We start from the raw sequence: 17579 nt of genomic DNA on the forward strand, positions 1-17579 counted from the left end.
GGGGGGGGTGGATGGCTTGAAGTCACTGAACTTTCAAATTCTCATCTTTGGATGCATACTCTATGGAGATAGTTAGAAAGCTATACAGCTGACTGTAGACCTACACGAAAGAAACACCAAAGAGGACATTCCATTTTGCAGTTCTGTAGCCTTTGACCTTGACTCCCAGACCACAACCAAATAAAAAACTAAGCAAGAGACGTTCCATTATAATATTTGTTGTTATCACTTTATTAGTCATTTTCCCCTTTTGTTACTTTCGTTTTTGTGTCGATACAAACGCCTTTTTACTATTTTGATTTTCTTCTGGTAGTACATGCATGTTCGTAGGTCTTACCCCCTTTAGTTACTCAGTACTTTTTATAGTACACAGGATGTGCAAGTGTCGACTTCACGGAGCAGCTCCCCCTATTGATAAATCACAGGCAAGGTTTCACCTGTACCTAGCTCTCTTTTGCATGTGGGTCGAGCGATCAAGTCGTAGTGTAGCTAGCGGCCGTGTACAGCATCGTAATGTAAGTGCACAGCTGATGGTGTTTGTCATACACATTCACTTTCTCATAGAAGTCATAGTACATGTACGTACGGTCTTTGCATGCACACAGTCGAGCGAGTCGAGTCGTCGAGTCGTCGGATCGTCAGTGTGCTGGCGGAGATGGATGTCTGTATTTCGTGACTGCGGTCTGGTAAGTCTATGTCAATATTTACCTAAACCCTTCTAAATCACATCCTAAAGTCTTTACGCGACTCATTATGTCTCTAGTTGAAGTATTGATGATACGATATATATCGTTTTACTGGTTAGTAAATGTACGTTCTGTCCAAACAACACGGCATAATTTTACTCCAGAGATGCATTGAGTTAAATAACGTTGATGATGGTGACCCCACGTATAGACATTTCTGTTGGGATGAAATACAAGCAGCTAAAATAATTCGTAATTTACATAAATTCATCCTTCCATATCAATTATCATCGCGGTATCTATCAGCAGACGCCAAGTGTCAATAGATTTATTGTTTGGTATTGTCAACATTCTTTTGAAAAGTCTGCTTTTTGTTGATAAAAATAAAAATAGTATTAGTAATAAAGATAGGGTGTCTGATCGCGCACTGCCAACCTTCGGACAAAACGCGCCCCTATCTTACAACACGCAAGCCCCATAGAACACAATGGAGTCGCGCGCCTACGCTGTTTTGACCCCGCGTTTTGTGCTAAAAAATCGCATTTATTGCAAAATCCTCGGTCCATGCCGCTATCGAATCCTAACAAATTTGGTATCATATGAAAGAGGAAGTTTTGCTCCATAATCTATCGAAGCGCTGGTACATGACTCCGACGATAAATTGGTGTGAATGTCGTTAGAATCACACCTATCTCGATATCTCGGCGTCTGCTTCGCTACTTGTACCAGCGTGTGGCATGCGAGTAGTTTAGGATGTGCTGAATCCGATGGTGAGGTCGGTTTTTCGCTAGCTCCACGTCTTGGACTGGGGATATTGCCTAGAAGATACCCCTTGCAATAACTTTTTGATCTCAGCGAACGTGTTAGGCGTGGCTTCGTATGCAACAACCATAGTAACGTCCGAGCAAATACGCTCATACATATGTAAATCTACACGCATTCGCCGCCACATGGCGCGCATGCAGCTAGCTCGCGCGCTGTGTGTGTATCTCACGGACCTACACGTGTAGGTCAGCAGTGTGACTACCGTCGCAAGGTACTAGGTAGCTACGTAGCTACATACAATGTAGTTCGCTAGATCGCTGTGTGTGTGTCTACTTACGAGTACGTGCGCGCGCGCACACCCGTGCCACTGAAAACAGACTGAGCTAGGCTAGCTAGCTGTCACGTCGCTTCGCTTGCGATAGTTCTACAGCACTGAGTTCTATGGGGTTACGATTGCCCAGCATTCACAATGTGCATGTATGTAACACGCTCGTAAACCACCTGGCGCATCAGTTTCAACGTAGTCAAAGTACATGTACTATTACTGGATTGATAATGATCATAACAGGCTTACAATGTATGAGTTAGCAATCCAAACGAATGACCATGTAGAGCCTTATTTATCTTTTTTTAATACTTCAATAGAAAAGTGCACTAACGATGCACGAGTTACAGTCTTTCTCGCGATCTTATGCAGCACAACACTGTAACAGATAGGCCTAGGCTACACAACGCACCTTATCAGGCAAGTCAATTGTGAAGCGGTACACCGCGGTGGAAGGTAGGTACAAATACCGATTTTTACGACTGAACTTCCAATCGACAAAAAAGGGCAAGCAACGATTTTGGAAGCTACACTCTTCAGCCACGAATGGTGGTAAAGTGGCATTCATGGCTAAATAACCATATAACATTTTCACTTGAACTGCCATAGATCTCGACAGCATCGACGTGTTTAATAGTCGTCGCATTCAGTAGCCAGCTGTGTACGTGTGTACACACGTACGTAGTGTAGCGCATATAGCGTGTGTGTACAGTGTGTAATACACTCAAATGCACGCTCGCTAGCTCGTCCGCCGATGTTAGCTGGGCCGGAATGCATGCGCTACGTATTCATTCACAACGCTGAGCGCTGTACATGTACGCACAACATGTATTATGACGACACGAGGGGGAGTGGCTTCTGCGCTGGTTACGCGTTTTAGCAATCCGCTGTACGCTCATTAACCGGTCGCTGGCGATCTGCACGCGAATGCCACTTATCGGCCTTGTTTGCAAACATGATTTGGACACATTTTCGTGCGTGCTCGTCAAAAAAAAGTTGTAATATTGCAGTGATTTGAAAGTTGAATTTCTCGAGATAGAATAATTATTTTGCCATGAAATTTGAAATATATGCTAATGACACATTTTTCTTCCATATGAAATAGTTTATAATCCACCTTTTATAGAATTTCAAAAGTTGCAAAAATGCTACAGACACCCTAATAAAGATAGGTCATTAGGTCACTAACTACGAGTCACGACCAGGGCCGCAGGGGGGTGTTTCATATAAAGCTGCTTGTAAAGTTACGAACGACTTACGAGTGACTGGTGATCAGTTCTTGTGCTGAATAATGGAAATTCTGATAAGTATAGCACATCAGAACTGGTCACTCGTAAGTTGTTCGTAACTTTATGAACAGCTTTCCTTTATGAAACAGGGTCCAGCAGCAGCGCAGCCCCATACGCATAGCATAATGGGGCTACGCATCGTAGCATTCACGATCATGACAGATTAGTATAGCGGACAAATATCAACTTAAAATCGAAAAATTTCTTCAATTTAAAGACTTACCAGTAAATTTGAAGTATTGACAACAGAGTTCGTGCAACGTTTAGTTCTGCCAATAGTCCCTTTCTGTTCAAATTGATGACTTAATGTGACACTATCCAGAGGAACCTGGGAGAACTACACTGAATTGACGGCCAGCGCATGCACACACAGACATCTCATCCAGTCAATGGATTTGGGTTTGTGCGCATGTGATGTGTGCGCATGCACTGGCAGTCAATTCAGTGTAGCTCTCTCAGGTTCCTCTGGACCGAGTCATATTAAGTCATCAATTCGAACAGAAAGGGATTATTGGCCGAACTAAATGTTGCACGAACCTTTAAAGGGACTGCACAGTTCTGGTTGAGGTGAGGATTTAGCTTTTAACATTTTGCGAGATATTCAGAAGCCACTCTATGAGATGTCAAAGAGCATGCAATTCTAAGGGGAATAAAAAGTTTATCTGATGAAAATCGGTTTTGAAATGGCTGAAATATCCAAAAACAAGGTGAAACAAAGAGATCCTAATAAAAGGTGTGGCCTGTCGCCTTTTATTATTATCACGTTTTTGGATACCTCAGCCATTTGAAAACCAATTTTCATCAAATAAATGTTGAATCTTTTTTGAAATTACATGCTCTTTCATATTTCATATGACTCATTCTCATTATCCCACTTAGAAATGTTATAAACCTGAATCCTCACCTCAACCAGTACTGCACAGTCCCTTTAACATTTATCTGCAAAGATAATCATAATTTGACTATTCAGACTCACCTGGATGTGTTTTCCCTTATTTTGTTTTGTTTTTGTTTTGTTGCATTTTTTTTCCTTCTTGATACGTTGTGTGTCTGTATGGGTATTGGTAAAGCATTGTGGGATCAAAGTTTGTATAGTATTATAGGCAGTGAGTATAGTGACTATGCCTGTTGAAATATTCTAGACCTGTTTTTGTTTCAGTTCAGAATGATTACAGAAGATACAGTAGAGCATAGGTATTCAAGATTTACATTTTGAGCAGCCATTATACTGTCTACTTGAGTTTGCCCAAGTGGAGTCCATCTGCATTATATAGCAGAAAAAGAAATACTGCATATTCCATTGTACTCTTGCTTTAGTGTCTATTTTTCCTTCATCCTATTTCTGTAATATTCAACAGCCATTCAGGTTTTTTTCTCTTTGTATGTTACTTCGAAGAACTATTGTCTGTCTTGTTTTTTTAAGTGCAGGATTGAATAAGCCTAGCTATGTCTTCACATTTTCTTTCTGTTTATAATCCATGCAGGTCACAAGCACTGACCAGTTTCCATACAATGACACACAATACACACTTTATATAGTTGATGGCTGGAGGACGTCAGTTCAGCATTTGTGCCATCAGTAGCCAATCATGGGTATGGTCACTAGCTGCTGTGGGCGGCGTCCCAAGAAATCCCGCCTCCACAGCGAGCACGATCTCATGTCACCGACGCACAAGCGACATCGGCGGGACATCAGCGCTACCTACAGTGCCAATGACTTCGTCATGACGCTGGACCAGCTCAACATCAACCAGGCCACGGAGGAGGAGCTCATGACCCTCCCAAACATCAACCGTAACATTGCCAGAAACATTCTGCAATACCGCAACCACATCGGGGGCTTTCGTAAAGCAGAGGATCTCGCCCTCGTGTCGGGTGTTGGTGCCAATAAGCTGGGCCTGATACGCATGGAGATTTACTGTGGGAAGTATGACCCCGGCTGCCAGGCCACGCCCTCTTCCAGCCGCAAGAGTGGCCATCGTCCAGGTTCAGCTCCTGTGGTGAAACATAGCCCAGAGACCCGAGTAGATGTGAATAAAGCCACTCCAGCAGAATTGAGCAAGGTGTCGGGCATCGGGTCAGAACTTGCCCAGCGAATCGTGGACTTTAGAAATGAATATGGCCACTTTAAGTTCCTCACGGATGTCAGCAAGGTTCCCGACATTGGCACCTACTATTTTGAAAAGATCAGAAACTATCTGACCATTGACGACAATGAGAGCATGTGTAGCACATCGACATCGGTGTCCGTCATTGAGGATTTCTCCTCGGATTCTCTTCCACTCTTGCGGGATCGGCCAAACGGATCCCTGCCTTCTGGAGTGGGTTGTAAGAAAACTCAAGTCACTGCTGCCACACAGACAGACTGCCCTGCTATGCCTACCCCATTTGCCACTATGCCAAGGAGAAAGAGCCGAACATTATTGCGCCGGTCGTCATCGCACAGAATTGGCAGGGTGCGTTTGGCCAGTTGGAACCTCCAGCAGTTAACCCTGGAAAAAGTGAGGAATCCAGGTGTCAGAGAAGTGATCTGCATGACAATATTAGAAAATGGGTAAGCAAACTGAGGTCTTTTCATGTGATTACTGGTATCTTTATGTTTGGCCATGTCTAGAGATTGATTTTTTATATATTCTTGCAAAGTTATTTACCCCCAGCTCATGTGAACACCTACAATATATAATATCAATGTGTGTGAAGGTATCATCACTATAAAGTGATGTTCATGACATCTGAAAAAAAAATGGCTCATCACAGCCTGAACTGATTTCTAATGCTGGAAAAATAGTTTTAGATTAACTGACTCTAATGTCTGACACAGTGTGGAATGTCATTATTTCATGACAGTTGAATAGTACCTCTTGTAATACCAAAAGGATAGTAGAGGGGATTAAGGGGATAATTGTTTATGCTGTATGCCCATCCAAGAAGCAACATGATCCTTTGCTTTCTTCTCAAGCTAACTGCCATTTAGCCAAGGAATTTGAGGAAAGTTATGGGTAGTTTCAATGAAAGTCCACCTTCATTATGCAAAAAGTGGCTGTTATGATTTCAGTAAAGGAAGATATATGACATTACCTTAGGTTCTGACTACTTTCCAAAGTTTAACATACTGCAAGTTCAAAAAGTTGTCTACATATTCCACAGATTCTGCAGATTTAGAGTAATTTTTACTACTTTTTAATACCATAACTTCAAGACATTCTTCATCATTTGTTCCTCAAACATCTGTTTTTCAGATTTTAACACAGGCTGTTGTGCATTTAAAATCATCGTAATCCAAGTATATTTTTCAAGGATAGTTTAAGTACAGGCAATTAGATTATGTGTCAGCTAGAAGTGTAGATTTTGTTTATTTTTGGTTTATCATGAACATTTTTTTTTTCACAAATTGTGTAACAAATGTATCCTGTGGAAGCATCTTTTATTATAAAGGCACTTAAATTATTTTCTTGAAAAGCAATCTTACCAGCCTTTTGATGGTGAAAACTTGCTTTTGTGCAACAGGAATAACAATAACACCTTGCCACAATTTTCTTGGTGGTCTCTCCAGAAGACTGCTTGTGCTTGAGACCAAGAGAGAAGTAAATTGATATTCAGAATTCAATATTTTAAAATCCTACCATTGTTTGATTTGACATTGATCAAGAAGAGAAGGTTAGAAGCAGTCATTGCGCAGTGTTCAATGCAGTGTAGCCAGAGTGTGTGTTGAAAAACAAAATGCCGTTATTTCCTGTCTATTATTCCCCACAGACTCGGTCTACTAGCTTGCCAAGATATCGTAGACAGTACTGCACTAGACGAGGTAAGAAGTTATGCGATAGTTTGATATAAACTCTCTTGATTTGTCTGCATGCACATGAGAGTCTTCCAAGTTCTTGTCAAGTCATATCACTGTAGTTGGTCTCAACAGACTCTCATGCACTCTTTGATCTCTTCAGATGCACATTTTATGATGTTGTGATCTTGAAAATCAGTATTAGGATAGGATGCAGTGTGGTGTACATATTAGGTCGTGATGTCAAATGAGTGTGTTTGTGTGTTGTCTGTCAGGATGTTGCAAGAGGATACAGAGCATGCAAATGCAGTCTTTACTTTAACTTTGGTTGACTGTTAAACTTGGCAGAATTGCTGCTTGTTTGGTGATCTAAAAAGGCTTGATGTGATAATTCAGGGGTCTCTTGTACATACAATAGATCTCTTTAATCACTATACACAGCTACGGTCAGTTGGCTATTACAAGTAAGTATGTGTTATTCTTTGCTGGCACGTTGCTACCAGTAAGTTCATGTTGATTAGAGAAGAGGTCAAATGTCTGTTTAGAACACATGACTGCAAAATTCATTGAAAGCATATCTGCTTTGAGATTATCCTTCTCTGAGGGCGTTGTTGTCTGCAGATGCATAGTACAATGGATACCAGCAGTTTTATGCACCAACTACACTTGTACAATGTACCATTGTACATGTGTTCTTGTTGTCAATCGTGTTATAAGTTCATTCTATGTGTAAGGGTATTTTGCAATATATCCATGGGTATTTACTATGGTTCGATGTGTTGTGTGCATTTTGAAACTCTGCAGGAATAATAATTTCTCTTTAGGGCAAGTCCAAGATAACACGCGCGTTACGTATGGGACATTCAGAGACTTTTATGACCTGAAAAATAGTGTTAATGGCCTTTGATCATATTAAACTTTATCATGGTGATTGATATCTAGGAGAAGTATAATCATGCAAAAAATGGAGAAAAATGACCTTCACAATTATATTTTAGAAGAGAAAATGTGTGCCGTTACGTATGGGACCAGAAAAATTTTGTTTTTTTGAACATTTTTTTCAACCTCAAAACTCTCTGAAAGTATTTCATTCTACAACTTGTAACTCACTGTGATGAAAGTCACAACACTCAAGATTATCACAGGTAAGTTTCGTGTCATTAGGCAAAAAGCTCTAATTACAGGTTCTAATTAAAGACAGACATGACATGTTACGTATGGGACAGTTACGTATGGGACAGTTTGTCCCCCATTCATTTAGTGTGTGAAGAACCATGTTTGTGGGTATTTTGCATAATTATTGAAGTAAAATCAGTTGAAACTGCTCAAATACTGATCCAGATTGTCAAGGAAACAATATTCCCCAAATATTCACCATCCTAATCATATTCAATCATATTCTTATATTTTTATGACCAACCTGAGTATGCATACCCTTTGTCCCCCATTCGTTTAGTGTGTGGAGAGACATGTTTATGGGTATTTTGCAAAGTAATTTTGCAAAATACCCATAAACAAATTTTTGCATAATTATTGAAATTGAATCAGTTGAAATTACTCAAATACTGATCCAGATTGACAAGGGAACAATATTCCCCAAATATTTACCATCATAATCATATTTAATCATATTCGATATTTTTATGACCAACCTGAGTATGTATGCCCTATTTTTATCAGGATAGTTACTACTGAAAAATTGAATAGTTTAAAGTGTTTACTTCCATTGATGAAGGGCAGTTTGCCATTTCGTTTCAATAAAAAACAACTTGACACAAGAAATATTAATTTTTATAAATAAGCAATACCTGCTGCGTGGAACCCCAGTGATCGAGTAGATATATGATGTCTGTCTAGCAGTCAGGTCATTGATTCGAGTCACACCTCAGTATGTATACCCATGAATTTTGTCGTGGCTATTATTGAAACCTGAATAAGGACAATTTGTGTATCACTTGCAATAAAAAAAAAAATCATTTTACTTTATTTTTTTTTTTAATATTTATATCACAACCATTTCAAATTGGATCTCCATCACTAAACTTTGAATTCCTCTAGTCTTAGGATTGTATGCTCTTTAGTAATTCATATAATTGGTTTCCAATCATCTCATTAAATGTTGAAAACTGAATCCCCATTTCTGCAAAAAACTATACCATCCCTTTAAAGCTGATTTTTCATTGTGTATTTTGCCACTTTCCCCTCCCCCTTTCTGAAAATTGTTCAGTCAAGTACATGTATTGTTTGAAGTGTCTATAACTCAAAAAGTAGCTACAATGTTGGGATGCTTTCTTCAGGATGATTGACCATTTGTGGACTGAGAGACCTTCCCAGCTAGCTACATGCATTCACATGCATTATGTATGAGGATGTCCCATACGTAACGCATTTGTCCCATACATAACATTATTTCAATGCCTAATAAAAAATATTCCTTTTACCGTTTTTTTCTTTTTTCTATGGTATTTAGTTTCTCTAAACAATAAATTAGAACTTTCCAAAAGGGCATTAATATAACCTTAGCAATTTCAGAAAAAACCTAAAAAAATGACCTCAATTTGTTACGTATGGGACATCTCATGATAGGACACGAGCTAATTTGCATAATCATTTGCATAATCCCTAAATTTTCATACCAAGTTAAACTATTTGATGAACTTCTTATGTCCACATATTAATCAAATATCATTTGCTTTCCTTTGAATTAATATGAATTTTTATAAATGTCCCATACGTAACGCTGTGTTTCACATTTATGCAAATGAAGCCCTTGAAATTTGCATAAATTTATGTAATATAATTTTTCCCTCCATGGAAATCAAAACTTCAACTCATAAGCTTCAAAATGATACCAAACATGTCAATATTGAGGAAAGATGAAATTTTGCCTTCTGAGGGGACCTTATCTTGGACTTGCCCTTTACTATTCTTATACCCCTGCATACACGAAGTCGCAAAGGGGATATTATAGGAATCAGCATGTGATCGCATGGGTGGTCTGTTGCAAATATTGTGTTGCCAACTCCTACAGTTTTGACGCAATTTAGATTAAACTTAGGGTACATGATGACATTGCGCTGTAGATGTGCCAAGACATGCTTTTTGTGTTTGTTGGAGAAAGCGCTGCCATGTTAACCGCAATTTTCAAAAACCTTGTGGAGAGAACTACTTCCACAGTATTCAAGCAATTTATTTCAAATTTAGTATGTATAATTAATGATCTATAGGTGTAGTTATCCAAGACACTCTTTGTGTTTGAGCCCGACAAGGCGTTGCCATAGTAACTGCATATTTTCTTGAAAATCTTGTGGAGTGAACTACTTCCACAATTGTAAGGCAATTGAAATCAAATTTGGTGTGGATACATTATGGCATTGAGGTATAGATCATGTGGAGACCTGATTTTTGTGTTTGCCAGACAAAGTGTGCCATGGTAACCACAGTTTTACCGAAACCTTGTGAATCGTAAATTCCACAGCATTCAAGCAATTACAGTCAAATTTAGTATTTATTTTGATCTATAGGTGTAGATATGCAAGACACATAATAATAGTGATATTATCTAGTTTTTACAAGTGTAGTGCATTTCATACTTGTTAAGTATCTCAGTGCGCTTTACAGACTATAACCCGGTCACAAGATATATCATGTGTTATGTTTTGGTATCAGGGGGGAAAAAAATCGTTGGAGCGGGGGTATTAATCACCTTCAGTGATAGTTCTATTTCTTTTAAATTAATGTATGGAATCTAACTGGTTTAAAGGTCAAATAAAGGCATAATATTTCTTTTTATTGTGATGATTAATGGAAAGGAATACTTCAAGAAAAGAAGATGATTTCTCACTTCTGAATAAGGATTTGCTGTCCATGTTCAGTGTTTTTACATTAATCAAAGGAGGAGCAAGAAATGTTGAATTTGAGAAAGTAACATCCCATGATTTCCATTACCTCTTGATATTTTCTTTTAATTAGCGATGCTTGGCTAATTCATTAAAGTAAACATTAATTTTAACCCAGCATCAAACACTTTCAACGGGACGGTATAATTACGGGTGATGTGGAAAATGCAGTTTGAATTTTTTTTGTGAGATAACTAGAAACTGCTAAATATGAAATATTAAAGAGCATACAATTCTGAGAGGAAGATCTGTTTTTAAATGGCCAAGGTATCCAAAATCAAAGTGAAAACAAAGTGGTTGTAATAAAAGATGGGCCCCAACTTTTATCAGGACCCCTTTGTTTTTGGATATCTCAGCCATTCCAAAACCAGTTTTCATTATCAAAATAAACTTAAAATTCCTCTTCGGATGGAATTGTCTGTTCTTTCATATTTCATTAAAGGCTTCATATTATTTCACACAAAAAAAGTTTGAAACCTTAAACCCCATCTCAACTAAAACTATGTTACATCACGTACAAGTATGTATTGTACGGGTATTTGCATGTGTGTGGAGAATATGACACTTTCATGCATTCACAGTGACATTTTATTTTCTCATTTTGAAGCCCACACAGTGGTTAGCAACAACTGTACAGAAATGTACTTCTCTATGTAACTTTGAAAGGACACCCCACTTCATAATCATAATTACAGGCATGATTAGGAAGATAAAAGCCCAACATACAAGAACTGTACACAATAAGATATGAAACTGGGACAAGAAGAAAGGTGTGCAGTTTTAAAGTTTAAAAAAAGGGTGTTTGTTTGTTTGTTTTTTGAAAGTGGAAGCAAAGGGCAACTGGAAATAGCCAGATATTTCCTAATAAATGAATGTGGCTCTAAAGTTTTTTTGGATATCATGTTTTAGTTAGGGTATTCAGAATTATCGCAAATGCGAATAAAGAGTAGAGAAGGTAATGTCCAACATGTCATTTAAACATGAGCTAGGATGTGGAAGTTAGCCTGTGAAGTGATTATATGCTGTTCAAATGTCCCCCCCCCCAAAAAAAAAAAAAAAAAGACAATGGAAAAGCAAATGCCTTTATTTCTGTAAATCGTCTGACCTTTGTTTTTTTCTTCTTCAGTCTGAGGTGTGAGAAGGCAACCGGCAGTAGGACAGATAATGCAACTGATTACAGAATGTACATGGGCAAGAATGTATAAATGCCTTTGCCGGCGGGCCTTATCTAGAGTGGAACTGTGTCAAACCTTGCCAAGAGATTCCAGTGCAGTGTGTTTTTCACAAATTTGCAGACCTGGATATTGCAGGCTCTTTTCTTCACTCATTTTAAAAACACTTTGGAGCTTACCTGGGCAACCTTTCCTATATGATGATGTTTTTAATAGCCTATGACTGATGCAATGTGTCCACCCCACCCTGAGATTGAACTTGTATCTCCTTCACTTGTCCTTCCTTATCCCCCAACAAACAAACAAACAAACAAACATACAAATGAGAAGAAATATGTAAGAAATCTATAGATAAATACAATTATAGAATGAAAAGAGTGAGAGAGAAACCATGGTCTTTGAATCCACATTTTGTATGTTGCAAATCAATCAGTTTCTTTTAGTCGAATTGCAACCACGGGTTTGAAACTTAGCAAGAAATTAAGCACACATTTCAGGTCACCACAGGCCTCAATTATTGGGTGGAAAAAAGTAATGTGACAAGATGAAAACAACAGAAAAAAAAAAAGAATGAAGATGTGTAATGCAGGAAATACCAAATTTTGTTAGTTTGTAGGAAGTTTGGACATATTCATTGGTGCCAAATTGCATTCTCTTTAGTAGTCTTAATAAATGTGTGACATGGCATTTATGACATTTTTAATATTTATTTATGTCACATAATTCTTGGTGTTATTAGTAATTGCCGGGATTTTTTTTTCTTTTTGTTAGCTATTAAAGGGCTTTGCTTCTGTTTCGCCAGTCAAAATTCACAGTGACCTGTAGAATAAGGATGCAGTTCCAGTAATACAATGTAGTTTGATACTCTGTACCAACAACATGCAGCCACTACTTCTAGGTAGAATTAGACAGGCTGTACTTTCATGCAAGTCCAAAGTCCTGCACAGCATGACAACCTGTACTGATAAAATGTTCATTGAACCACATTCAAGGTAAAGTCATAAATCTATTCTGAGGAGTGTTATGACAAGGATTACTGAGATTACTCCTGCCTCCATAATCAAGGTAATGTCTGGGTGGGGGGGGGGGGGGGAATAACACAGCAGTGTCGAAGAAAGCCTTAGCTTTTTATTTAAGCAGAGAGAGTAGCAAATCCAAATCATTGTAAAAAGTGACAAATGATGCAATCACATGTACTTTTTGCCACTTCAAATAAGATTAGACTAACCTTCCCAGGAGCACGGACTCTACGCATTTGGCCAAAAAAAAAAAAAAAGAGTTTACAGGTTTTTAGTTTGACTGATGTAGTGACCATTGAGGTCATTGGTTATCAGCACTTGTATATATACACCAGTTCCACAAAAATCATAGGTGTAGCCCCAACAAAGCAGTTCTACATTAATAATCACTTAACATTGTATGTTGGCAGCTGAAGTCTTGTTATGCATCATTAATTCATACTCTGTAATATGTAAACATTCTTTTAGTCGAGAGTTGATATTTTGTTGCAAACAAATGTTTCAGGAAAGGGCAGAAGTTCACAGGATATCATGTTCACAGGTGAACACTGCTTTTAGACATCCTCCCTCTGACACCATATTTTATATCTTGTGGGTTTTCAGTGTCAGAATGGCATGCATTAAAGTTCAGCTATTAAAAGCCCTTGATAGGGAGGTGAGAAATGTAGAGTGATTTTTGTTATGCTCCCTTTTTTTTTCTCTAAAGCTCAAGTCAAAATGATACTTCTTATCTGTATGAAAAGAATATAATCTAAGACTGGTACTTTATATTCACCATCTATTAACTGTGAGTGAAATGTTTAATTACCACACTGGTATTATTTTGTGTCAGTATCATACATTTGTAGTTTGTCTTCATTGTTTGATGACTGCTGAATCTGTACATGTGAATATAAATATACTACAAATCCTGTGACAAATACTACAATTATATTTCCTAAATATAGACAAATGTCAATAATTTGCTTTTAAATGCTTTTTTTGATCATCCTTTCAAAACTAAAGGAAGAAGAAATGTCTACTCTGAAATATAGATTAAGTACCAAACCTACACTGCAAGTTAGGGCTTTTAACAATCGAGTGTGATCCAGAACAATGTGCTGCACTGGAAGTGTGTCATGGATGCTCTGTCATGAAGTCTCTTTGCACTTGGGGGGGGGGGGGGGGGGGGGGGGGAATCCTGTGAAATTTCTGTTGTCGGAAGGTAAAAACAGACCCAAACCAAAACCCCAAAACAACGACAGCATATTCTGGCTCTGACTGGTAAACATGTCTGACTCAAAATATTCAGCGGGTGACAGGTACACAAGTTTATTGTAAGACAGTGTAGGCCTACATGAAACATCAACATCACCCTTCTCAAGACATGGACAAGAGTGACATCTATCACCTTTGCTGGGAGAAAAATGAAAATGTTTACGTTGAGCTGCAGGTGGAAGTGTGTTACTCCTGGCAACCTGCCACCTTCACATTCCAGCGTGAAAAACTTTGGGATACAAGCAACCAGAGAAATTAGATTTAAACCCAAACTTTTCCTATACTCTCAATTGAAATGAGTTGTGTAAAGAGTGTATGTGTTTGTACTTTATAGATAGACTGAATAAAAGGAAAAGCAACAACAACAACAACAACAAAGTCACTCGTGGACAGCCTAATAGCTGATAGGGCCTACTGTAAAACGAGGAATTTTGGCGTGCACTTCAATTTCGCGAATTTCGCGAGCGCCAAGATTCGCGAAAATAAAATGCACGCGAAAGTTCTTGTTTACACTATATGCATTGAACGCCAGTGGCACTTTGCGAAAATTTCATGCCATGAAAAAGGCTGTCAGCTCCAATTCGCAAAAATTTCATGCCGCGAATATATCATGTTTTACAGTATATATTTTTTGTCTCTCCCCCCCCCCCCCCCCAAAAAAAAGAAAAATGATTGATGTGGTCATGGCACTCCTGTCAGCTCTCTTTACAGTTCTTCATGATCAGCAGGGCTTTTAAACCAATTTTGACAGGAATTCTTGTGCAACTGATTCTTTTTTCTTCAGAATCCAAGTTTTTGATACCTTTTTTCATAGGAAGACAGAACTACATGATTTCTTTGCGAATAAAGACACAGTATTTTATGGATTTTATGGCAATTAGGCTTCTTTTACAGATTAAATTGTGTACTGAAGTCTTTTAGAATAGACAAAAATGAGTTCCTTGTAAGCCTCTCTTTATCAACTTTTGAATCAATTGTGCTTCTGTTCGTAAAGAATGAACATTGCTTTTTTGTCAGCCCAGAGAATCAATTCATAACCCAGAGCAATTGGTTTAAGAGAACAAGTGCAGTACTAGAGCACAATCTACTTTTTGAACAATGCATACCCACAATGTAACAGGAAGTGCAGAGATTGCATTGTCTTCATAGGAGAATTTTTGGGAATTTGGAGACTTCATTGTACATACATCTATGCTGTATGCATTAAGGGATTTCTGACATCTTGAACAGAAAGCTGCAGGAATAGTGAAACACAGTAGTTTTAGAACATTTTGCAAGTAACAACAATTCCTTGTCCAATCACTATGAACCCCAGGGGACACACGGTGACCTTGTCATGAACTTGTTATGAACAGGTTCCTTCTCATGGTTGGAATTCAAATTGTAGTTGTGTTAAATCTCAGGTAGCTGCTAATAAAGCCTCAAGGAAAGCTGATTTGAGAATGTTAAAAGACTTTTCTTTGATTGTACAAGGTGTGTACAAGAACGTGAATATACTTTAAACCTAGAAATTTTTGCATGCATTTTAATTTTGTGAGCTCAGCCAAGATCGGTGAAATTAAACTCCACACGAAAGTTCTTGTCTACACTATATGCACTGAATGCCAGTGGCAATTTGTGAAAATTTTATGCTGTGAAAAAGACGACTGGCTGTAATTCACGAAAATTTCATGCTGTGCAGTATTTGAATACCAAAAACTTTCAGTAGCCACAGTCACACTGGCAGAACTTGTCAACTTTAAAGGCAGCCGATCGCCATCCCTAATGGTACGTAAACTCCGAACGACTGAAGTTTGTGCATGCAATTGCGCAATGCTGTCACTGAGACAAGTGTGTGTGTGTGTGCGTGTGTGTGTACGCATCATACACAAACATTGTCACCGCGAGCTGCGGTTATTGGAGGAGAGAGGCCAGAAGACGCTGCGGCGTGTGTGTGTGTGTGTGTGTGTGTGCGTGTGTGTGTACGCATCAATCACAAATATTGTCACCGCGAGCTGCGGTGATTGGAGGAGAGAGGCCAGAAGACACGTGGCTCTTTCGGCCTCTCTTCATGTGCATGCGCACTGAGAGTGTGCGTCCATTCGGAAGCTCTCGTGGCTCGCTGGGACAGCCATTTTGGGTTAGGAAATAAGCACAGGGAGCTCTCTTGTAGCCTACCGTATTTTCGCTGACCCATTGAGCCAGCGCTATTCTCATTCGGGGGTCACTACATTTGATACAGAATGGAGGAGGCAGCGTGTTGCGTTCGTCTCCGTGCCGCACAAACCACTCGCCACGACTGAGTGTCTTTAAATTCTCAAAGGTTTTGCCAGCGTGACTACAAATTTCCTGAAAACTTCTTGTGAAACTTTCCCCAAACCCCTGCAAATCTTCTAGAATTTTCTGCAATCTGAATGCATGCAGCTGAAACTTTGTGAAGTTTGTCAAGTGACTACCCTGTGGTATTCCACCTCCTTTTTTGTAGTGCCTCTGAAGCTGTCAGACAGCATTTGCTTTCTTCTTTGTTACGTATGCGCACCAGTAGTGATCCAAGCTTTAAAAACTTGTTGAGTCCTGAAACTTCAAGAAATTTGGCTGCCAGTGTGAACAGACATACAATGTACTTCCAAAATGTTCTCAAAGTTAAACTTCGAGAAGTTTTGTCAGTATGACAGTGGCTAATATTCTACAGAACCGTACTTGTGGAGTATCTGTCAGTTTTGATAAATGGACGCGACAATCCATTCTTTAAAAGTAGATGTAAATATATGAACCTGTACATTGTGCTTTTTTATGAGCATGGAGTAATTTTCAAAGACATTGACTGGACTTTGTTTTGTCGAAGGCCTGCTTTTATGACTCAATGAATAACAAGTCCAGGCAATGTACAGTGCTCTACATGTCCAAGGTTCAGAATTTTGTCTTTGTCTACAGTATCTCTCTTTGTTGTGAAGTAAGAGATATAGTGATTATTGTCAAATATGCTGGGCATTTAATAATCATACAGGGCTCCTACAGCTGTATAAAAGCAGAATTAGTTGGATACACACACTATGGCTGTGTCTATCTAAGACCCCGTTTACAGTGCGAGGCTCGGCCGCGGCTGAGCCGCGGTCGAGCCCGCCTTCATTTCAGTGTAAACGTGCAAATGGCCAAATGCGGGGCCAAAATTGGCCGCGTATTTGGCCACGCTCTGGAGGTGGTCTCGGCCGCGGCCGAGCCGTGGCCGAGCCTGGCCTTTTCTCGGTGTAAACGCAAACTGGACCAAATGCGCGGCCAATTTTAGTCTGGCTTCCAAACCCTCTGCCCATACTATTTCGCTATTCAGGATATCAACGTCGAAAACTAGTATAGTTTAAGGTGGTTTTGTCCTGCAAAGGATTTTTCCTTCAGCAAAGGCCTTTGCCCGA

General features: G+C 39.0%; 1 protein-coding gene across 1 annotated transcript in view; it reads left to right on the plus strand.

The window, feature by feature from the left end:
* Positions 1-575: 575 nt before the first annotated feature.
* LOC139728976 (endonuclease/exonuclease/phosphatase family domain-containing protein 1-like) overlaps positions 576-17579 on the plus strand; it is a 39313-nt gene continuing 22309 nt past the window's right edge. Inside the window, exons 1-3 of the mRNA XM_071639902.1 lie at positions 576-686; positions 4550-5619; positions 6819-6870. Coding sequence (XP_071496003.1) covers positions 4655-5619; positions 6819-6870 — 1017 coding nt within the window. The 5' untranslated portion in view covers positions 576-686; positions 4550-4654. The remainder of the gene's footprint in view (positions 687-4549; positions 5620-6818; positions 6871-17579) is intronic.

Source organism: Diadema antillarum, unplaced genomic scaffold (assembly GCF_040938485.1).
Source record: "Diadema antillarum isolate AM-2024a unplaced genomic scaffold, OU_Dant_1.0 seq00000207_RagTag, whole genome shotgun sequence".
Lineage (NCBI taxonomy): Eukaryota > Metazoa > Echinodermata > Echinoidea > Diadematoida > Diadematidae > Diadema > Diadema antillarum.